This window comes from Hetaerina americana, unplaced genomic scaffold (genome assembly GCF_022747635.1).
Source record: "Hetaerina americana unplaced genomic scaffold, ioHetAmer1.1.p SCAF_31, whole genome shotgun sequence".
Lineage (NCBI taxonomy): Eukaryota > Metazoa > Arthropoda > Insecta > Odonata > Calopterygidae > Hetaerina > Hetaerina americana.
This window is the reverse complement of record NW_027286886.1, coordinates 3,498,376-3,522,663: the sequence shown is the minus strand read 5'-3', so window position 1 is coordinate 3,522,663 and position 24,288 is coordinate 3,498,376. Positions and strand designations below refer to the sequence as shown.

The following is a 24,288-nucleotide window of genomic DNA, read 5'->3' as shown; positions in this document are numbered from 1 at the left end:
ATAACTATGAATGACCCTCAGAAGAGAATACTATAGATAACATATGAATAGAACTCACCATAATAAAAATATCTAATACATGTGTTTTGGTGGTTGTGTCTCCAAGTTATTGTAAAAGATGGCACGTGGAAATCAATGTGTTACAAAGAAATGCAATATGCTTTTCCCAAGAGATATTTGACCTTAATTGGAAAACTAATAATTTCATTGTTGAAACTTGCTCTATGGATTTACCATTTAGTACTAAACTTTTTTCAACATTTTTGTAGGAAAAGTGTTTCATTTTACTTTTTTGCTTGCTGAGGTTAATGCGATTATCGCTGCACCTTCAATTCATTTGATCTGATTCCATTCTTGACTTTAGAACTATGTTGTCTGATGGATTTGAAGAATATGGATGTTTGTATAAACTGCATATAGAAATGGTTTCACTTAAGTAGGGATACTGATCATAGGTAATGGTAGGTCATTTATGCATATCAGAAAAGAACTGGTCCTATGATGGACCCCTTCGGAGCCCTTAGAGATGTACCACAAACGTCGGAGGTATATTCGTGTATATTGAACAAACAGAGCCTTAGGAGTAAGATTTTCAATCCTTGTAAATGATATTTACTTACATTTAGATGGTGCTTCGACTGACAGTAAATAGCTAATATAATGAACCAGATATATTTTTCTAGTTCGTTACAATCAATGGGAACCTAAAATTGAACTTTTAAAATACAAATTACGGACACTAGCTTTCAACAGTTCTACAAATAATCATTTGAGAAATTGCTCATACTGCTTAGACCTTGGGATCATCCATTCTTGGCCATATGAAAGGAAAGAATTTTTTCAAGAGCAGGAGTCATTGGATTTCATATGTCTTTGCAGTCTATGGTGATCAAAAACTATTCGCAGAATAAATCATTTTGATGATGCATTCAATTAACATCGCATAAATGAAACTTTTCATCCTTAATCTTTTAACTCCCTTTCTTATATCAAATGTTCAATTGCCTCAGATTGAAAATTATTTAGAAGAACGCTAAGAGAAAATAGAAATTAATTAGCAATTGATGATTTGAACGCAATGTGTGGTGAACTTTGCTCTAATTATTACATGTTTTAACTGAAAACAATGTTTTTATGATTATGGATTAAAAAAATAAATTTTAAGAAAGAAAAGTTGAATAATTATTTTCAAATGTACACACTTGATTCCCTTAGTTTTAACTAACTAGCTAATACGAACTAAAATATATCTTGTAGTAAGATTTAAATCTGGCATATATCTGCTGGGATATTTGGGTAGATAAATTTAAACATTTTTTCATATACACTAATGAATTCCTTGAATTTCAAGCATATCAATTATGAAGTTTCTTGTTTGTTTATAAAATTGTTTAATTCTTAAAAGCAACATCAAATATCCCAAAATAGCATATGCAAGAACCAGAATTAAGAATTACAATAAAGAAATCATCACGCATAGAAGGATGGTAACACTGACCTGCTCCACAGCTGCTTTATGGAAATCAAAGTTAACTGGTTTGGGGCCAGGAGATGAGACAGAGCTGGTGGGTGAATCCACAAATTTGGTCCACTGTAATATTAAGAACATGATTAGTGAGAAGGACATTTAAGTAACAAAGTAAAAAGAACATTTTTTAGGTAAACTACATACTTTGAAGTTGTTTTCAATTTAAAAGTACTATATATTTCTAATTCAAAACTTTGTCATGATAAAAGCCAAGGGTCTTGGCCAAAGTATGTATTTGGCCTCATTAGCACAAGTAGATAAAAAAATATCTACAAGAAAATTTAAAATCATGATCTCGCCCATAACTAACAAAAATGTTTCTTTTTTTTTGAAATTTTACAAAAAGATATTCCACCATTCCAACTAAGAAAATGGAATTCCCCTGTACAGGTATCTCCTTTTTCCTTTTTCAAGGGTCAAATGTTACATAACATCAGAGATAAATTATTAGAACCAGTCTCCAGCATTAACTTGAATCTCTAAAATATTGTTAAGTTTTGTTTATGCTTTAATGTATCATGCCATGATATTCTATTAAGCCATTGTATGAAAGAGAGCTCATCACCAGACCCAATCTGGCTCATACCATTTATAGTTGGAGTATATCAATTTTGATTGACCTGACCTTTATCACTTGGTGGGGAGACAAAGCAGTGAGAAGAGAAGAGATACAATATTAAATATTTTTTAGATGCTCAGGGGGAGCTAGGAAAGAGGGTTGACAATGAAAGTGAGATAAATGGCCTCCATAGGTCAGGGACTGAACTTATAATGACCCAAGTAACAACAGTGAGCATTCAAATTCGATTAATAACCATTAGTTCTCACTCTTGTCTTGAATCCCAGTTGTGTCCCCACTTCAACTGTTTCAAAGTAAGGCATCCAATTTAGAGCCCATAAATATGGATGATTATTGTCCATCCACAAAGAAAGGAACCTTTTAGCTACTTAGATCTAAACATTATTCCCTACACTATGTACTAGAAATGTCTTGGTTTCAATAATATACACAACTTCTGGCACAAACAGTTCAAATGCATTCATAGTTAATTACCCAATCAAACAAAATCTTACAGAAACCAAGTCATGACCTCAGTTCATAACACAAGGATGATTACACGTCAACAAAAAAATGAGTAGAAACAAAACCCAGATACTATTAACCAATTACATCTTTGCCAACATTTTATACAATTTACAACAGACACAATGCAAAAAAATTAAAAAAACACTTAGCAAACAATATTAGAATAACCAGATGAGCATTAATGGTTTTAAAGACATTTCTGCACACCTAAACCCTCTGTCAAGCAATCTATGAAAAGAGGGGCTTTAAGTATCCGACACCAGAATATGACTCATAATAAAATAACCCATAAATGGATGACAATCATTGTACCCGGTAACAATGGCAAAAATGATGAATCTCTTATGAATTTAGAATTAACAAATGTACAATTCTTCTTCTCAATGAAAAATAAAACTTGAAGGATGAATAAAACAGAAAAATGTATTTAAAAAAACATTGAAAAACATGCAAAAAAATTAAACATTTAATAAACTGGAGTTTCACCTAAACGCAACACTAAATTATACCAATATTAAAACCCAATTAAACAACAGAAAAAACAAAGACTGTAATTATTTTTAAAATACACACTCATCAAAATAATCTGTTTAAAGCAATTAATACAATCACAGTTCTCATTTTCATGCACTCCTTTGAAATTATACCTTGGACAAAAATTTAGAAAATATACTTACAAGGTCACAAGTTACAAAACTTCGAAAGCTACACCAAAAACTCATGTTAGCGAAGAATAACAACAGCACGGAAAGAATGAAGACAAGATCCAATCATTACTTTGCATACATTCATTAGACATCTGAAAGAACTTCCAATAAATGTGATATTCACATAATATTTTTTTTAAACTGATACTTAAAAACATGCAACATAGCCCATCATTTCTAATTTTAACTTATCTATACTAAACATTTTAACTTGACTACGCAATTTAGAAATTAATTATCCACCATTACATAATAATATTAATTAAGAAAAAACACAATAATCATTTTTTAAATAATAATAATTGTTTTCCCAAGAAATCGAACAAAGTTCAATACAAGGAAGGTCATATTATCACCAGCTTTGAAGATTTATCAATGTTTACATGCCCTTCCTCTCACCTCCCTTCCTTAACATAAACATCTTCCTCTTCTGGGATTGCATCACATGAATTATCACTTACAGAAAAGGATGATATTTCAGCATGTGATCATAGTGCATGGTGCAATTCAGTCTTGCCTCATAGTGTGTTTCTCATCAACTGCACTCTTCTTGCTTTCTCTTAAGTGGGCTGAAAGGACCAATTTACATTTGGAGCCAAGGTGAGATTCTCTTTCATTAAAAAGCAGAAGAGAACCAATCACTGAATCAGCAATATACCCTGTGCTTTTATAATCCCTAAAGCACTCTCCGAGGTATTATGTGCATTTTATATTTATCCAAGACCAAATGATCACTTCCACTTTGGATTACAATACAGTTTCCTACAGTGCATTCATTTTCCATGGATTATTGTAAATTAATTATTATGACTTAATACTTCTTCATGCATTCATAAAAAAGATCCTAAACTGCAAAAGAATGCAACTTAACCCCTTCACTATTAGTCTGCCACTCTTATCGCCACTGAAAAAAGACTGAACAAAGATCGTCTGAGGCTGATCCACACTGGTTTCTTTCTGCTAAAATGAAAATGGTGTCTCAATGAAAATTATTTGGTTTGAGCAATACTCTAAGCTCTCTCCTTTGTGTTTTGCATGATAAATATTCTTAAACTCGAGGAAGTTTAGCTTTCACTTTTTGACTATTAATTGGGTGTTTCCATGTTTTTGACTGCTGGTGATGGGTCAGAAGTGAAGAATGACACCAGTGGTTTGAAGATGCGATGCAAGATTGAACATTCTTTGAAGATATTATTTTTCCATTGACAGTTGTGATTACTGACATAAGTACTGACATCAATAATGCATTCTAAAATATAAAATTTGTATACTGTTTGACAAGTTTACATGCTAATAATTTCACTCATCACATTAAAAAATTACACTCAAAATTGATCTATGCTGTCTGCCAAAATAATTTCAACAAATATTTATTTGTTAAAATTACTATGACATTTTGGACAAAATAAATGCCCAGCAAATGCACTTAGGAGATCTTGAACTTCAGTCAAGAATGTTTTCGTACAAGCCGCCATTCATTAACTTTAAAAATTTACCTTCATTTTAACATCAGGTCCAAACCTAATGATATCTGGAGAGAGTCAATTCAGTAACAACAGTAAAACCTCATTATTTCAATCTTCCTTTTTTTGAGTATACTGCAATCTAAAACTAACCTTGGTCTCTGATGAATAGTAGAGGATTGTACATACTCTTTCTTATAGATAAATCTAAATAAACCATGAAATTAAAATCAATGATCTTGGTCCCTTAATCACCCATACACACATCCACATTAAGTATTTCAAAATCATCTCAAGACATAACATTTTGAAGTATTTGAACACAGTAATACTTCACACGTGTATCATAATGGCATTTTCATCATCCCTCCATTCATCACAAAAGGAAACTTAACTTGCCCTTAAACAACTCTTTGCTGTCAACAATCAACACGAAACATTGATAGTAATGATACAAATGGAAGTAGCATCTTAACGTCCAATCAACAGACTTATTACAAAGCTATCCAGGAACATACATTTTATTCCTACTCCTGTCGTTTTTGCTTCATTAGTATATTCAGTTGATGGAAGAGAATTCAAGGGTAGTGTCATTGATGCTGAGCCCTCAGGAGGGTGAAAGTTGAGAGGCAAAAATGGCAGCTCCTGAGTTAGGGAAGGCAAGAGTGTGACTTTTTTTATCAGGTCCACCGAGCTCTCTCCAGAAAAGTGTGGAGTGGAGAGGCCAGGGGAGCAATGCAACAACTTCTGTCTAAAGTTCAATAACTACCCTTCCATCATGCCTGACAATGGCTAATCCCCTAACCATAAGAACCAAGGGTAGATTGTGTTCTGTAAGTTCCATACATCATAACAAATACCACAGATATTTTGAAGACCTCATACTTCTAGTGAGAATGTTTTAGTTTTTAGGGTGTTGCTCTGATGTCTAAAGATCTTTATTTAATATATTGTTACAATGCCTCAAAATCTTTATAAGTACATCCCTTGAGTATCAACAATTTTGCCAGCGGCTTTTCTATGACTCTAAGGCTCTCTGGTTGGTGGATTCCCGAAGGTCCTTAGGGGTACGTGTGCAAGCTTCTTCGACGGCACTTAGGGCCCCATAGTGGAGTTCTTTGAGGGAGGATTTCACTTTTGGGAATAGTAAATAGTCTACTGGTGCCAAGTCGGGACTGTAAGGTAGTTGGAGAATCGTCAGATCGCATTGCAGGTCTTCATAAGCAGACACTCGACTCAGCTTTGGGTTGTCTGTCAAGACCTTCAGGACAAGTTTAGTACAAATCTTTTGCATTGCCAAACTTTCAGGGATAATGCTGTGCACTGTCATCTTATCAATGCCAATATGATCTGCGATTATGCACACACTTAACTGATGGTCTGAATTCAGCACTTCACGCACACATTGCATGTTGCCATCGGTTCTTGGCGTCGATGGCCATCCAGCATATGGCTCATCCTCCACACACTCTTGGCCATCTTTGAAAAGCTTGTGCCACTTAAAAACTGCAGTTTATGACATACTTTCATCCTTGACCACTTGGAGAATCATGCCCTCAGTCCCCATACCCAATTTCCCCAGTCCAACACAAAATTTGACGGCATACTTCTGCTCAATTGTACTCTACATTTTGTGCTGGCACCAAGTCACTCAAAAGGAGTCCACTAAAAACACAATCTAGCCTGAATGAATGCTCATAGGTGATTGGTCACTTGGTGCATGTTGAAGGTCAGACCCCCCATCCCCGAACCTGTGCTGTGCAAGCACACTGCGAGGTATAGTCATGTCAGGAAAAAATTGTTCTTGATACTTTTTATGCAAACCATGTATGCCCCACCAAACTCATTATCATTTGAAGGAAACTTCTGCAGCGCAGGTAGGATTCCAAGTGATTGAAACTTTTAGTGAAATGCTCAGAGAGAATCATGAAGAGTGAAATATACAGAACTAAACAGTAAACTTAGGCAAGAAAATATTAGGGTGAAGGAAGTGACATGAAGAGATCAGTGCAAGGATATAGAGAAATTTTTGATAAAAGGAAAAGTAGAAGTGGTATTTACAAAGGCACTAGATATTGTCAGGATGTAACAATGAAAAACTATACATATTACAAAAGATAAGACAGGGATGTAATTAATACGGCTAGATGAGATTCAGGGACAATGGAGAAAATATGTAGAGAGAATTATATTAAGCTATGCCAACCAGTTTAGAAGTAGATAGGAAATGTAATGTAAAGATCCAAAGGAGGCAGAAAAGGCTAATGTGAAGCAATTTGATTGGTGATAGGATGTTTAAGACTGTTACACAGGAAAAGGCTGAGTAGGCTAGGAAGGGGTATGGAAAAGATAGGCACGTTGAACTGAAATGAGGAGGGGAGGATGCAGAACTGAAGAAGGGTTTATTGTAGTGTCACGTGTCCAGTCCTGTTTTCATAGGAGAGACTAAGAAGTACCAGGTGTACAAGTATGAAATGTGGATTTCAGACACCAGACGATGCACCAATGCAGTTTGCAGCACAGACTTGACACTTATGCCATTTTGTTGTGCCATCAACAAATGTCAGATGCACAGGAGTGATAAATTGAGGGGTAGAATGATTTTTAAGACTCTGAAATTGTTGCATTGCAATACACACTTAGCGGATGATTCCATTAAAAGTTACTGTCACGGCATCTCCCGCAGTTTCTTGGAAGAAGAGTTGATTCGATAAAGATGAATCTTTTATTTTCAATAATGCTCAAAAGAAATATGAAGACATCAGAGCACCCATGGGTAACTCACTTGGGTCACCATAGTACTCTTCTAACAAAGGGTTCCCTTCTGGGAGTGAAAAGAATTAGAGAAATCCTTAGAGCAGCCCAGGAAGCAGAATGCTTTGTTTAATAGAAGAATGTGTCAGACAAACGTGAGAAAGAGGTAAAAGACTTTCAATATCAAGAGAAGACAAACGCAAAAACATGCCATTCAAATATCTGTGAAAATATTAGTTGTACTAATTTTTTTTGTTTGAACAGTAGACTTAATTCCACTGTGTGTTACTGTATGCCTAGGGTTAGAAATTTGCAGCAAGTTTTCCTTAACACAACACGAAAACAATGCAAGCTTTCCGGGTCAATTAGCCTAGTGTTTCATTGGACAGATAAATCAGCATCAAAATTTTACCAACCATATGCAATTGTAATAAATCTTAATTTAAGTTTATTTACTTTAAACCAATATATACTACCTTGATCAAAAAGTTCCCGGAATAACCACCGTGTGGCGCTCCCATCGTTCCGATTTGAGTTCTGTTTTTTTTGTTAAATTGGTACATCTGTTGTTGATATTCCCTTTAAATCTTAGTGTCATAACTTGACATTTGCAAAAGTTACGGTCGGTTTTCGGTATGTCCATCAGTGCTTCCTGCGATTTTTCCATTACTTCCTCTCGGCTGCTAAAACGCGTTCCCCGTAATGGTTTTTTAACTCGATTGAACAGAAAGAAGTCACAGGGAGCCAAATCAGGTGAATTCGGTGGCTGTTGGATGGTATTTGTTGCATTTTTCGTCAAAAAATTACGAATAATGATAGCACTGTGCGACGGTGCGTTATCATGGTGCAAAATCCACGAGTTTTCTGCCCACATTTCTGGTCTCTTTCGGCGAATTGCTTCACGCAAACGTCTCATAACGCCCAAATAATACTCTTTGTTTACTGTCTGGCCTTCTGGCAAAAATTCATGATGCACTACACCGTTGTAATCCATGAAAACCGTCAGCATTGCCTTCTTTTTTGACTGAAAACGACGTGGTTTTTTTGGTCTCGGCTCATTTGGTGAACGCCATTCACTTGCCTGATGTCTGGATTGCGTGTCGTACTCATAAACCCACGTCTCGTCTCCAGTAATGATCCTTTTGATGAATGTGGGATCGGATTCAGCCTCGCAAATCATGTCTTTTGCGACGTCAACACGGTCTCTTTTTTGCATGAAATTGAGGTCTTTTGGCACCAACTTTGCTGCTACACGACGGAAACCCAAATCATTAACCACAATGTCTTGGGCGGATCCATAGGCAATGTTCAAGTCCTCCGCTATTTCTCTGATGGTTAATTTGCGGTTATTGACCAACATTTCTTTTACTTTATCAATTTTTTCACCGACTTTCGATGTCGATGGTCTGCCACTGCGTTCATCATCTTCGATTGACTCACGACCACTTCTGAACCGCTCGTGCCACTGGTAAACGACCGTTTTTTTAGAGAATCGTTGCCGAAACACTTTTCCAACATTTCCAACGTCCGTGCGCCACTAAATCCGTTTTTTACGCAAAATTTAATACAAGTTCGTTGTTGCAAATTTAAATCCATTTCTGAAATTGTAAAAAATCGCCAACACACACAGAGATAGATGTACTCTTGGCTACGTAACTTTTGCAAATGTCAAGTTATGACACTAAGATTTAAAGGGAATATCAACAACAGATGTACCAATTTAACAAAAAAAACAGAACTCAAATCGGAACGATGGGAGCGCCACACGGTGGTTATTCCGGGAACTTTTTGATCAAGGTAGTATTATCGATATTGTAAAGGCTAATTTTTTGGTCCCTTGAATTTTGAATTAACCAAGTTTTACCACCATGGGCCACCAAAGACGTTTCATGCTCCAATTGCACCATGGGATTGCAACATGGGTAAACAAAAACATGATAACAAGAAGTATTCAGTCTCCTGAGATTCTTTCCATGCACACTGCATGGTCAGAGATACTCACTTCTTTGCTTTGAGGGGTAGATGAGGTATCCCCAGCAGGGGGAGACAAGCTGGGAGGACTGTCTTCATGATCAGCTGTTTGAGGCCCAGCTGCCTTGGAATGGGGTTGCTGTGCTGGGACTGCGGCCGATGCAGTGATATGCTGAGGAGCTGCTGGTTGGGGGACAACGATGGAGTTGGCCAAGGAGAGGCTTGGAAGGGGAACAAGGGATGGTGGGAGGGTGTCTGGGAGCTCAATCTTATTTCTCCTCAGCACAACCAGATGCATAGCTGTATGGAATTCTCCCAGGGACAAGGCTCCATCCTTACTGACGTCAGCTAACATCCTGAGGGAAATGGCAAACACATAAATACGGTATCAATGATGGCTTAAAATTTAATGGAAACATTTCAAAATATAGCATGGTAACATCAATTTCAAAAATGCAGAGCATTGCAGAATGCTGACCATCTTTGAGTGACTAAATGACTTTGACCTGCCGAATTCCTCGCCAGTGCAATGTTTTCAATACATAAACAAATACGAGGCATATTCATAAAGTAAGGGCTGTTTGCTTATATTTAAATATTGGCGCTTCAGAACACAATTTTACTCCTGCACGGCCATCTACTGATTCATTGAGAAGCTGTAGCAGCATTTTTTTTGTATCAGAAGTTGATTGCTTGTCCGTGCATGCAAACAACAATGTCTGCGAAAATCGTTCATCCCACCAGCAGTGAAGTGCATTCTGCCACACGATTCTTGTAAGCAAAAGGATTGTCGGCTGCTAAATTCATTAGCAGTTATGCCTAGTTTATGGACCTATAGTTATGAGTGAAGGAATGGTTAGACAATGGTGCCATGATTTTAAAAATGGACAAACATATGTCCATGACGAAGAGCGAAGTAGCAGGCCCAGTATTCTAACCGATGAAATTGTTTTGCAAGTGGAACAAAAACTGCGATGTGATCGTCGATTGACAATTACTAGCCTAGATGAACAATTTCCTCAACTTGGATGCACTACTGTCTACAATATTGTCACCGAAAACCTCGGATACCACAAATTGTGTGCAAGGTGCATACCGAAAATGCTCACCGACCACCACAAAGAGCAAAGGATGTCCAGTGGACGAGAGTTTTTGGGCCATTACCAACAAGATGGAGATGACTTGTTTTCTCGCATTGTTACCGGGCACGAGATGTGGATATACTCCATCAATCAAGAAACAAAACAGCAATCAAAGCAGAGGTGACACTCATATTTACCAACACTAAAAAGTTTAAGCAAACTCCGTACACAAGTCGAAAATTGATGGCTACTGTTTTTAGGACATAAACGGTGTTCTTTTAGTGGATTTTATGGAACGTGGGAATACAATTACAGCTGATGTGTACTGCAAAACACTCAACAAACTGAGACATACGATCCAAAACAAACAATGTGGGAAACTGTCATCTGGCATAATTCTCCTCCACGATAACACACGTCCTCACACTGCTGCCAAAACCAATAAGAAAATTCAACATTTTTGCTGGGTTGACCACCCAACGTACAGTCCTGACCTTGCACCTAGCGACTACTTCCTCTTCTTTCACTTGAAACAGAGGCTTAGTGGACAACGTTTGAAAACCAAAGAGGAACTCAAGAACGGCGTTGTCAATTGGTTCAACTCTCAGGTGGCGAGCTTCTATGTAGAGGAGTTAAAGAAGCTGGTACAGCGGTATGAAAAATGCTTAGAAGTGAACGGCGATTATGAACAAAAGTGAAGTAGGTTTGTCGTTAACTAAAAGTGCCAATAAAATGTGTTTCATGTGAGTACATTTTTTCCTGTCACCAAACGGCCCTTATTTTATGAACATGCCTCATAGATAGAGGTCTTTATTTGGGCAAAATTGAGACCTAATGGTCCCTTCTTCCATTTAACCCATATATACTCTGACAAAAAGTACCTCACATTTAGGAAGATATATTACTGTGCCAGTTATATTTTATATTCGTGACAACAAAACTGGAATAAAATTATTTTCTACCTTATCACATTCATTCAATTCTGATTTATTCCAATTCCCTTCATACAATTTAAAATTTACAACAACAAAACATCCAGTGAGTTGCCATGGGGTTACTAATAGCCCATTTAGGATCACCAAATTTCCAGAGATAATGGTGTGTATGGTCATCTTATCAATGCCAATACGATCTGTGATCATGTGCATAGTTAACCGCCAGTCTGAATTCAGTACTTAATGTACAAGTCACGGAAAAATTGTCATTGATACTTTTTATACAAACCTTGTACGTGTAGCAGCATATTTTTAATGCAACAATTTTCTTTATATTGTGTTAATATCAAAATACTTTGATCCTTTTCTGTTCGATCCAAGGGTGTTTAACAATTTCTAACCTGAAAAATCAGGGGGTGTCCTTATGGGCCAGGGAATATGGTATGTTTCAAAAGCAATGAAAACTGGTCTTATTATCCCTGGCCATGCACTTTAACCCACCCAAAAAGTATTTACAAAATCTATGATTCAGGCAGATACGTCCTGATTATATTCTATTTTTCTCTCAATTAGTGATCTCATTATTGCAATAGCGTCAAGCATGCCTCTCCCCTACCTGAACCCAAACTAATCATTCCCTAAGTAATCATTTGCCCGGATCTCCATCCCTTTGTCAAAGATCCTGAGAACCACTTTAGCTGTGTGTGAAATCACACTTATTGTTCTGTAGTCCTTCCATGGTGTAGCCTTTACCTTTTTTGGAATAGGAACTAACACATCTCAGAAAGTCTTTCAGTCAGATTCCTTCCTCATAGACACTGCAAATTAGACCATATAGACTCTTCCTACTACATTTTCCTTAACCTTTAAGTAGTTCCATAGGATTGCTTTCTACCCCCACGGCTTCTTTTTATTTCATCTCCCTTAATGCCCTTTCTATCTCATTATCCAGTATGGCTGGGCCTAAACTATATTCTTCTACCACATATTCTCTATGTCTAACCTTGTTGGCCTAAGTTCTTTACCATACAGTTCTTCTATGTATTCCTTCCTATCCCCTTGGATCTTTTCTGTCTCAACTATTATTTTACCCGACTTATCTGTAACTGTAAACACAGATTTTCCCTAACTAACTCTGTATTTACAATCTTCCATTTCCATCTCTCATCTATCTTTCATCTCATCTATGATCCATGGTTTCCTTGTCCTTTTCCCATTAACAGTTCTTACAGTTTCTTTTGCAGCTTTCAATGTCCCTTTTTTAATGTATTTTCGTTTTTCCTCTATAGTACTCAGTTCCTTTCCCTCACTCATGATTTTCTCTACAGCCTGCTGATACTCTTTTCTTGTCATTCCCACTAATGCTTCTACATTCCATTTCCTAACCCACCTCCCCGGCCTGATCTTTTCTCCCAAATTCATTGGATGCCTGCTACTGCAGTTTGTCTGTAGCACTTGTTCCGCTAGCATCTTAGGGTTGCTAGTGAAAACACATTTTTCCAAACTTGAATTCAAACATATTATTGTGAATTTTTCGTGCGAAGTTCAATAATATTCTGTGCATGGTTTTAAAATTGACCCCAAAGAAAAATTAATTACAAGAAAGCCATAAGAGAATACAAATTAAAAATAAAAGTAGAAATTTAAAGTAAAATCACTGAAAATCGGGAACAAGGTGTGAGCATGGCTGATCCAGTACATACATCAACGATCGGCCTTTTCTTGAAGGCCAATTTTCTTGCGGACAAGACTAAGGGGATAGATGCTTAAAATAGAGTGAGTGACAAGAATATCTATGCAATGGTTACGTATTCTTAAGGATGTTGAAAAGTTGCTTCTCATATACATAAATGAAAAGCAATTGCAATGCAATACCATTAACGAGAATAATTTGTGAGAAGGGGAAAGTGATTTTCCCCAACCTCGTTAATAAGACATCAGGGCCAAAACAGTATTTAAGGGGAGCTGTGCGTGGTTCGAGAAGTTAACAAACAGAACCATCATTCATGGCGTTGTCAAGCATGGTGAAGCCAGCAAGCTCAGGAGTCAAAGGCAGGAGAGAATTACATTGGTTACTTCAAAAAGCTCATTGATTCTGAGAGTTACCTGCCATAACATGTTTTTAATTTTGAGAAGACGAATCTCTTCAGGAAGAAGGTGCTGAAGCGAACTGATATTCCTGCACATAAAAGTAGAAGAGCATGAATTGCCCGACCACAACGCAAGGAAAGGCCATCACATAGCTACTATTTTGTACAAATGCGAGTGGTGATTTGAAAATCAAACCCCTGCTTGCTCAACATTCAAAACTCCCAAGAACCTTCAAGAAACGTTAAGTCCAAAACAGCAGACTAAATAAATTGTGGAGGTCACAGGAAACTTTTGCATCATACCATGCTTGCGAGAAGCATGCCACAATGTATTTAACGATCATTCTGAGTCGCATTTTCATCAAATTTTGAAGCATCCACAAAAACAAATGCCTCTAGATAGCTTTCTAGTAAAAAGGAATTAGTTGGTATCATAAATAATGAACAGTTTATTTCGACTCTTTTTTGTTCATACAAATCAAGTTTGCATTCCCAGTTGCTTCATTTCGGGGTAGACAAAAATGTGAAGATGATCCATGATCCTAAACAAGGTATACACAATTTTCTTTAAATAAATCTTGTACATAATTAATTTTTTTTTGACATGGAATGCTTTATCATATTTTACATTAGTTTATATGCAAAAAGTTGTTTCACTAATTGAGGGTTTCACTTTACAAGAAAGATTGAGGACAGATTATGCTGGCATAATGAGGTTCCACTACACTTTATATGCCTTCAAGTTTAGGTACTGCCTGAAGGGCTTGGTTCGACTCGTAGTGATGTCAGCTTCACCCAACCTATGCAATTTTTCCTGGGGGAAACCTAAGGTGGCACAGGGAAAGGGACTAGATCCCCTACCCTTATGAATTTTTTTCCCATTTTTCCAAATTATTTCATACCCCATAGGATGAGGTCTAAACTATCTTTGATTTAATTTTTCTATGGGCCTTTGCATATAAGTGGCTTTCCTTTTAAAAAGAGTAAAGGCATAATATCATTTGTAGTTATCTGCAGTAATTGGTTGGTTAATTGCTAATATTTATAATGCCCAAAACAACCTATTAAAGCTAATGAAATTGCATAAAAGAGTAAATTGACCTTAACTCTTTCAAGGAAAAATGTCTCAAAATTAGTGGCTATATGAAGCATTATCCTACATGGTTTATCAAGTCTCTCTTTTTCTTGTATATGTGTGAGTAAATATTTCATTAGAATTTTTAAAAATAAAATCTGTAATTAATGGGAAGACAACAGTCAATTCTTTCAGTATAATGATCATACTGGAGAGTGATATCATTGACAATACAATGTTCTAATAATTCCCATTTTTTTCATCACTCTTTCAATAGGTGAATCAAATGCAGTCCGGTCCTATCATACAAGCCATAATTGCCTCAATTGAAAACACTTCCAAGGCTGAACCTAACATTCAGTTTGGGACTCTTGTCCGGTGCATTGATAGCTTGATGGTCAGAGAGGGATAGAATGAGACTTAGCTAACAAATTTCCAAGAACAACCTTTCCTCAATAGCCACCAAGAATAGGGGCCATCATCATATCAGAACTACTCCAAAAAAATGTCATCAATAAACATGAAAAACAATAATACCGAGGCAAGAATTAAGTCAGACTTTTCTCTTGGATAGTTCTACTCTTTTGAATTTTAAGATATTCACATAGGTTGTGTTCAAATATACTTATTATTCTTCCATCTATCATGAGAATAGATGGCTAAGAAAGGAAATGTTGAAGGGGGATCTCAACAACAAAGATTATAAGCAGTCACTTGTCTCTGTGCAGTAATAGCTTGGTCCTTCCTTTCACCAGCAATAATTGTGGTGACATATTGTCGCCGGGCAAAACCCAAAACCAGCGACATAGCATGAGGTCAGCGCTATCAAGCATTAGTCACTCAGCCTTCCCAATCAACTCCTGCTGCCGCCTAGCCTACTCCATCATTCGGGCAATGACTGAGGCTGCCCTTTGAACCCAGGCCAGGCCTTACAAGCTCGTGGGTCTGAGTATTGCAACTTTGTCCTTCCCCAGCCTTACCCACGCTCTCTACAGTGTCCCTTGTAGGAGACCAGAGAAGCACCAACTCTGCCCTTTCCCTATCTTACCCACGCTCTCTACGGTCTCTCTCATAGGAGACCAGAAGTGCCACCCTTGTCCTCCCTTTTCCCTCCGTGCGCTCCCTCCAGTCTCTCCCACAGGAGACCAGAAGCACCATCCTTGTTCTCCCCTTCTCTTCCCCGCATCCTTGCCAGTCTCTCTAGGAATCCAAGTTGCGTGGCCCTGTGCCTGTCCTACCTGCGCTCTGATCTCACCAACATAGGTCCGCTCAGTTACCTAATTATTCAATTGTTAGTAATAAATGATTGACCACTCAACCACTGGTGTATTCACTCAGGTGCATTGAACTCTGCATCATCTACCCTTATGACAATATACACATTTTCTACTGCCTTTTCTGCTGATTCTTAAGTTCACACTACTATCTCCATCACCAAAACTACCTCTGTCTATGGTTACCCTTGAGGATAGGCTTCTCTATGTATTAATTGTGAAGACACCACTACATTATGCCACTAAACAGTTCTTCAGCCATGAGGGCCACTTCATCTATATCACATATTTATCTTAATTTGCTGCTTGCTTTCAAGTGGTAAAATTTTATTGCATCACTAGGAATTGAAAAAAATTCTAACAGCTTCTAAGATAAGAGATGAAGACTACTACAATTTTCCACTAAATCAAAATTTCAATGTAGTGCATCGAAACTGGTAGTGAATAAATTTTTATTTAGAGGAAAATTATAGTAGTCATTATCTCAGTTACTATGGAACAGTTCCACCACATCACACCTGAATCCATAATTTAGCTTCAAAGACATAACTACAGTGAAATCTGTTGGACTAAGGCTGATGTAAATTCCAAAACAAACATCTCTAAGAAAACTTGGCAAACAAATAAGTTAATAATATGACAAAGTAAAATAATAATGAACAAATAATAACACTTTTCCACAAAATATTGATTTAAACCAAAACCATTTTTGATCTCCTACATCATCTTCAAATCTAAAGATGATGCAGTACAACGAAACTAGTCAAGGATTAAATCAATATCTAGAAGAAAAGTGTTACTTAAGGTTCATTACTGAGATCAAATTCCACCAATTCATGCTTGATATTATGCAATTTGACACAATATAATGTTTCATCTGTAAGTCATGTACTAATAATACTGTCTACTGGTCATCATTGCCCATTATTAACATGTTTTTAATGGAGAAAAATTCTATGTAAGTTAAGAGATAGTAAAATATGGGCAATGTCACAAATCAACTATTTATTATGACCTATGTTTAACTTAATACAGCATTATCAGGTCATCACCCCAGGCCTTCCACTCAGCATCTCCCTATCATCAGTGGATACCACAGGAAACCAATGGCAGAGAGGCATAATTTTCAAACCACCACCAGAGATAAGAGCCTGTGATAAGCATAAGAAGACAAAAGATGATCTCATCTTGATGTGTATCCCCGTTTATGTATGTTCTCAGTTGACCCAAACCTCCTCCCTTTCCGATCAACCACAACTAGGCCCTTGACCACTTTTCTTCACGCCCTGCCATTGACCACCAATTTGAGTCCATTCACACATTTTTCCCACCTCCTCTCAGCCAGACCATCACCCTATTAAAAAACCTGATGATGATGCAGTAAGTTAAAAGTAAATATTTAATTTGCTGCATTGCCCATATTTTTGTGATCTCTCAGTGATGGATAAAGCTTTTGGGCATTCCTTCATATCAGGGTAGGTCTCGGTGACGAGTTTCCCCAGCCATGCTGCTGGCACCTTCGGGTCAGAAGATGCCAGTTGCATGGTTATTGTTGCTACCAAGAGACACCCTGACAAGGATGAAAGCTGGAAAGCCTTAACCATTGTAGATAAATGCCATGGAAATCTCAGATTCCATCACTTAGTGATATTTTGTCCCCAAACAATATCAGCTGAAATTTAAGTTTTTCCTATGCATGATAATAAATTAATGCCTCCTCCACTAATCTAATATTAATTTTAATTTTTTGCCTTATCTAACCAATCATTAATCTCATTTGATATTCAATCCAGCATTTTTTTTCACTTTCGGGTGAAATCACAAACTATTAAATCAATCCCATGCCACATTCATGAGATTCAACAGCATTTAAAAAAATCCAAATCTAGCAAATTAAAGTCTTAGCAATGTTTGGTACAAATACTCTATAACTTAACAAAACACAACTTTAAGGGCATTCCCATAGAAAAAAGCCAGCAAGTTAAATTCATATCATCCCCTCTGTTTGGTGAGCAGGTACCTCAACACTCTTCACAACTCCCCCTCTCCCATGTTTCTCTTTCCTCAGAATTATTTCCATATTATCATCAGCTTTTATTATTAGTTCTCAAATTATATTTTCTTAGGTCAAAAAATGCATTTGTTTTCGGACATTGTTTAGCTGTGATAATTGATATGGGTTAATTTATTTGACACTTGCACTTGTTTTGTTTGCTCATTAGTGCTTGATTTGGTTACCATTAGTTGTTTATGCAAATTCCAATTTTTGAATGAACTATTATTTGTTTAAATGAAATATTCTGGGGGTATGTTGTAGTCCAGTGGGTAGTGCATTGTACTAATTACTGGGGCCTGGGTTCAATTCCTGCAGATACCTCACTGGTTCTCTCGACTTCCAAAAGGTGATGTCAATTACATTACTTTCACCTCAAAAGGCATCAGATTTCTTCCACATTCCAGACTTAAACCCCCCCCCCCCTCATGTTCTGGTGATGTCAACCATTCAATGTCAGGAAGTGGGGTAGCTATAATTAGCATCACCCACTCCCAGCCAGAAGGTTATCTATATGCAAATGCAAAATAGCACCATATTATATAATTTTTCAGTTCGACATACTTTTACTCACATTCAAGATTCTCCCCTATATGCCTATTCTTTTATTCCCTCTACTTTCACTGGCTATTTGGATTATGGTTAAGATAGTTACACACCTCCTGAAAAACTATGAATAACCAAATATCAACTCCACCTCATACAGTTAATGTGTTCCCTAACTCTGCTTCAAGATCACCAAAAATTTACGCCCGTGATTAGGTAGCTTATTGTATTAATTTTCTAAATTCCTAATTAAGTATCATCACTGATGAGATGCAAAAAATATAATGTGGACTTAATTGGGAAAATTCATGAATCATAAAAAACAAAAGATTTAAAATTGTGTACATAACTAAAACACAAAAATGAACAAGAATGCAAATTCTCACCATATCTTCCTTAGCTCTAGCACAGGAAGGCGAGACTTCTCAAAAAACAATCGAGCCACAGGCCCAGCGACAAGCCCCATTGGGTCAGGCTGTAAGGAACGAAATTGTGCTGAATAATATTCTCGCTGCTCTTGAGTGATCTTCCAAACATCACCTCCCTCCACATCGTCCTCATTTTCCCCACCATCATCCTCACTACTATGTCGATCTGATGATTCCTCCTCAGTCCCAAGAAGCTGGCGCTGCTCTTCACAAACTACAAAAACAGCAATTATTTAGAAGAAAAACAAATATTTAAAATAACAACTCTATGACAAAGAGCATTTGGCTTGTGCCACAGAATGATTTACAGATTTAGTTCCCCATGGAAAATATGGGGAAAATTCTAAAAATAATGCAACAGATAGCAGATTATTGTGCCAATGGGAAAGTAACTTCTACATTAGGTTTGAAGGACTTCATGGTACCTGATAAGGAAAAAATATGCACAGTGACATATCCATCATCAATTAAAACTGCTTCTCATTCTAATGCAATAATTCACAAAAATAACGACTTAATAAAGAGAGTGAATGTTATAATGTATCTCAAGCAATTCCTAAAACCTTATCAGTTCTGTACTTATGACTTTTGCACCAGATATTGGACATGTACATATGTCACAAGCTTATCTCCATTAAATGGCAACAATATGTATTTCTGATGGATTTTTCTTATGATACAGAAAAATGTCATGATTATACAACATTGTCAAAAGCAGAAGCAAGGCAATTTCTCAGATATACTGGTTGGGACCCAACTCAGCCAGACAATGGTAGCCCCATTTTTTTAAAGATGGCTTGAAATTACCCATTACCTCTGTCCAGTTTCCGAGGAAAGGGACTGGTGTCCTACTAAGAGGTGCCTCAATTGGTAGAATTGTTTATCTTGGAGCATTTTCACATCTGAAGTCTCACACAAGTGTTAAGTACAGAGGTTGGGAGAGCCTCTGTCAGTATTCCGAGCAACAGAGGTATTTCCCAGCCAAAAACCAGGGCAAAAGAATCAACCCAATAACCATCCAGAATGCAAAAATATAATTGTAATGGTACAGATATTACCAAAATGGCAAAAGAAGCACCAGAACCACATAAATTCCATTTCAACAAAGACAGATGATCCCTGGAAATTATGAGGTTAATATGGGCACAAAAACATAAACCACACACTGAACAGCAACCACTGTTGCCTAACTTTTCCGACACCTGGTCACATGATATACATGGTAAAAGGGTGCAGGATGATTTATCTTCATGATAAGTCATGTTAAATTGGTTCCGTGATGTTGACGCATAAATCATGACCCTTACACACAAATGCAACATTCACCTATGGTCTCAGTAGCTATTTCATGTTCCATTAGAATAAAAGGCATTGTGGTAGGATCAATGACTTCCTGTCAACATACACTTCATTTCCAATCATATAAATTGTTCACATTAGCTACTTCCTATTCACCATTGCTCTTGTGCATTTGGCACTAAAAACCTAAAAAAGATTTAACAGTCAAGGGTTCTATGCATAGGTTATGGTTTTGCCTCAGTGGAAGTATTCTTACATTTTCTTCTATTTAAAGGAGGTAAAATGGCCGCCATGTCTCCAGGTAACCCCATTTACAAGAGGCCAGCATAAGGATATATAATCAGGGTTGCTACCAAACTGAAATTAAGAATTCCCTGACTTTGCCAGGTCGATATTTATAATTTTCTAGCATTAAATTTTGTCAAGAGGTACCTGTGGCACTACACAAAATTTAGTACTCAAATGCTCTAATTGGGATAAGACCCTGTGAGGGAATCAAGTACAACACAGTGGACACTTCGTATACCCAAGTCAAAGAATTACTTTTTTACAAATATTTATGAATGCATTTTGCCTTCCAATTACAGGACTATGCATTCACAAATTGCAAAACTGAAGCATGGCATCACTTACTATCATTTGGGGATTTTACTCCCAAATATCACATGATTCAAAGGTATTTTATGTAGCTCTCACTTTCCAGCATTACCAGGCAAAAATTCTATTTTCCTGACTTTTTCAGCTTTTGCATGTTCATGGCAACACTGATAAGATCTACTACCTATAAAACCTGCTTGATATAGTTTGACTTTAACAAAGATTGAAATAATCATCTCCAAAAACCAAAATAGAAATCAATTAATTGTCATTTTAATTTTCTATCATACGTCAATTTTTATAACTAGTTCAAGTAATTTTGACCACATGAATATCAATTAATTGTACAATAGCTTAGGTATATGTGGATGACAATGGTGACTAGCAACCAAGAAAATGAAGGCTGCATTCATCCCCCAAAGGATCTATATCCAGCAGCATGGATGACACCCCCTTGGATTTATATCACTCACATAACCTTCACTTAACACCTAATACTATGCCCATTAACTATAAAGGCATGGAAATATATCAGTGTGGATGGTTTCCATAATAGATACAGGGTGTCCATAATAGATACAGTGTGCCCCTTCCCCATTCGATTCGATGTAGCTTCCCACACCCTTATGGAGTGCATTCCATTTTATTTAGAACAATGTTCTTCACTATATTCCAGATGTCAATAGCATACAAAAAATTTGACAATTAAGGAAGATGCTCTCTGCTTCTGCTAAAGACAAAACAGGGATGAAGACTGACGGGGTCCACCATGCCCTGCGCATATGCTACAAAGCATATATTGGAGAGACAGGAAAAGCCATTGAAAAGCCACTGAAAGAACATGAGAGATGTATTTAGATGCTTCCACCGGAAAATATTGGCATCAGCTGAGAACAGCCTCACTATGGGCTATCAGCTGGATTTCACAAGCACAGAACTTCAGTGCCGCGAAAGGGACACCAGGATTGTGTTGTGAAGGTACATATGGAAATAAGATTGGGAGAACAACTCATTTAATAGAGACAGTGGCTCCCAATTAATTAATACTTGGATGCAGGTACTCAAAAAACTTGAAGAAATGAGGGAATGGATAGATACATCATAACTCACTAGACCAAGTAGAGCACTCCTGACTAATGTTGACCAGAACATACATACATGGCAACTTTCCAGGATAGACACTTCATCCTACCGGAATGGTGGACACATTGCAATTTCAAAGTTCTTCATTACTAGCTGGAGTGAAACAAGAAATCTTCAGGAATGCTGTTCACCAGGAATGCTTTCAATTCTCAGTTTAAATTCTCTTTCGTGAGTAAATCACATGAACTTACTTAAGACCACAATAGCTTTGTTTAACCTAAGATTTTGACTTATGCCAAAGTCATCTTGAAGATGACTTGAGATGGGAATTGGGGAAAAAGTCACCTTGACAATGACTTTGGTATTAGTCAAAACCTGGGTAAGAAAATAAATTTAAACACTGGGACACCTAAAAATATAAAGATTATATGTGCTCTTCTACGTGTGACAATGATATGCCGAATGAATAGCAGATAGTGGCACTATACCACTGGCTAAAATTTATTTTATGACCGGGATTCGATGAATTACATCATCATCAGGTCATGATGATGATGTAATACATCAAAACCAGGTCGTAAAATAAATTTTATCCAGTGGAATAGTTCTTCTATCAGTTATTCATTATGTTCGATTTCCATCACATCATGCCTGAAAGTACTCATTTTGCAAGAAATGCCTTTTAAAAAAATGGTCAGTTTGCAGTCACCATCAGATATTTTAGAAACTTTTATCTGAATAATCTAGTTAAGAATATGAGGAAAGTGACAAGTCACATATGAATCTGGAGAGTCATCTACTGAAGAGTGGTAAGATTTTTTCCATCAAAAATGAGAGTAATTTTATTTTTTTATGAGTTTCATTTAAAATTATGCCTCTCAGGTCTGAAATATTTATGTCTATAAACCATGCCTCATATAGGAAGGTCTTTATAGGACATCCAATGAGGACTATAAGTTGCTGGAGATTGATATTTAGCCTCAGCTGCCTGAATTTGAAGATTCGTCATCTCTAACCTTGCTGTTGGATGATGGCTGTGGTAGACGAGGGATTTTATTTCATTCAGCATCAAAGTGAAACGAAAAATAGAAATGTCAACTGATCATTATGCAGGCAACATACTTCATGCAAAGAGACAGGTGAAGAACAAAATGAAGAGAAATTTATGATGGCACAAGAGCGATATGGAGAAATAACACAAATTGTGTATGTTCATCACAATAATAACACATTAGTCTGTCACAAAGTTGCCGAAAGTCAGCAATTGCTGGTCCACACATGTTTAGCCAGCAACTTTGTGCTTCCATACTTTTCACACTATACAAACATGATATCTTGCATAAAAAGAAAAAATGTTGAGCAGGATCATGCATTCACTGAGTGAGATAATTTTTGGACAATTTTGTGGTATGGAATATTAAATTTAACCCATGCTGATAGTTAAGGTGCCTGCTGCTCCTATTACATATCAATTATGAATGGAATAACTGGGATGGATAGGCTGACTAACAAAAGGGTTGCAAAGGGAAGCAGATGGATGGGTGTTCTCTTATGTTAAACGTTCCAGTGTGTAAACTTATAGACCATAGACCATGTAACTATGAGGAATCATATCATCAATCATTGGTATCAGGAAAACAGTGTAAGCAATATTTCTAGACTAACTATTGTAATAATTCTTATTTTTGTTTACCATTATCATAAAATTGTATCCAAAGTTTATCAATACATTTTTTGCCCCCTCATACATTTTTGAAAAAATAAAGAATTTAGGAATATGGTGACCAATATTTTGTCTTTAAAAAGTAGGAATATGGAGTTTCAATTCAATAAAAGTATTATGTTAGAAATATGGATTTCAATTTGATATAAATATGACATATTTATATCAAATTGTTAACAAAAAATTATTCACACTTTTATGATTACACAAACTGTCAAAACCATGGCTGATGACTTTAAATGTGTCTGTGAAAATTGTCTTTCATTACAGATACTAGCAATACTATTAAGGCTTTAAGTTCCAATGATAGTTGGTTTGAGTATCATAGGATACTTCCAAAAAAAGCTAATATCAATCAATAAATCAAGAAGTACATAATGCCCTTTGCAGCAAGTATAAAAAACATGTGATCGTTTAATTTTTATTACCTTTCACTACTTCCCTCATTCAAATTTAAAAGGGCAATGATTCTGTTTCCCACACCGGATAACAGAACCCTAAAAATTAACATTGGTTGTGGCAAACAAGCTTCCATCGGTTTAGGGGCCATTGTCAACATTTAATTTTCCCTTACTATCTTTAGCATTTACTTC

General features: G+C 36.6%; 1 protein-coding gene across 1 annotated transcript in view; it reads right to left on the bottom strand.

The window, feature by feature from the left end:
* The window catches only part of LOC139691247 (ralBP1-associated Eps domain-containing protein 1-like), a gene marked incomplete at its 3' end in the record, with an annotated part of 33,906 nt that overhangs the window by 8,058 nt on the left and 1,560 nt on the right, over positions 1 to 24,288 (bottom strand). Inside the window, exons 3-5 of the mRNA XM_071588992.1 lie at positions 18,952 to 19,207; positions 9,542 to 9,866; positions 1,499 to 1,591 (exon numbers count right to left, since the gene is read on the bottom strand). Of these exons, the coding sequence (XP_071445093.1) occupies positions 1,499 to 1,591; positions 9,542 to 9,866; positions 18,952 to 19,207 (674 nt within the window). The remainder of the gene's footprint in view (positions 1 to 1,498; positions 1,592 to 9,541; positions 9,867 to 18,951; positions 19,208 to 24,288) is intronic.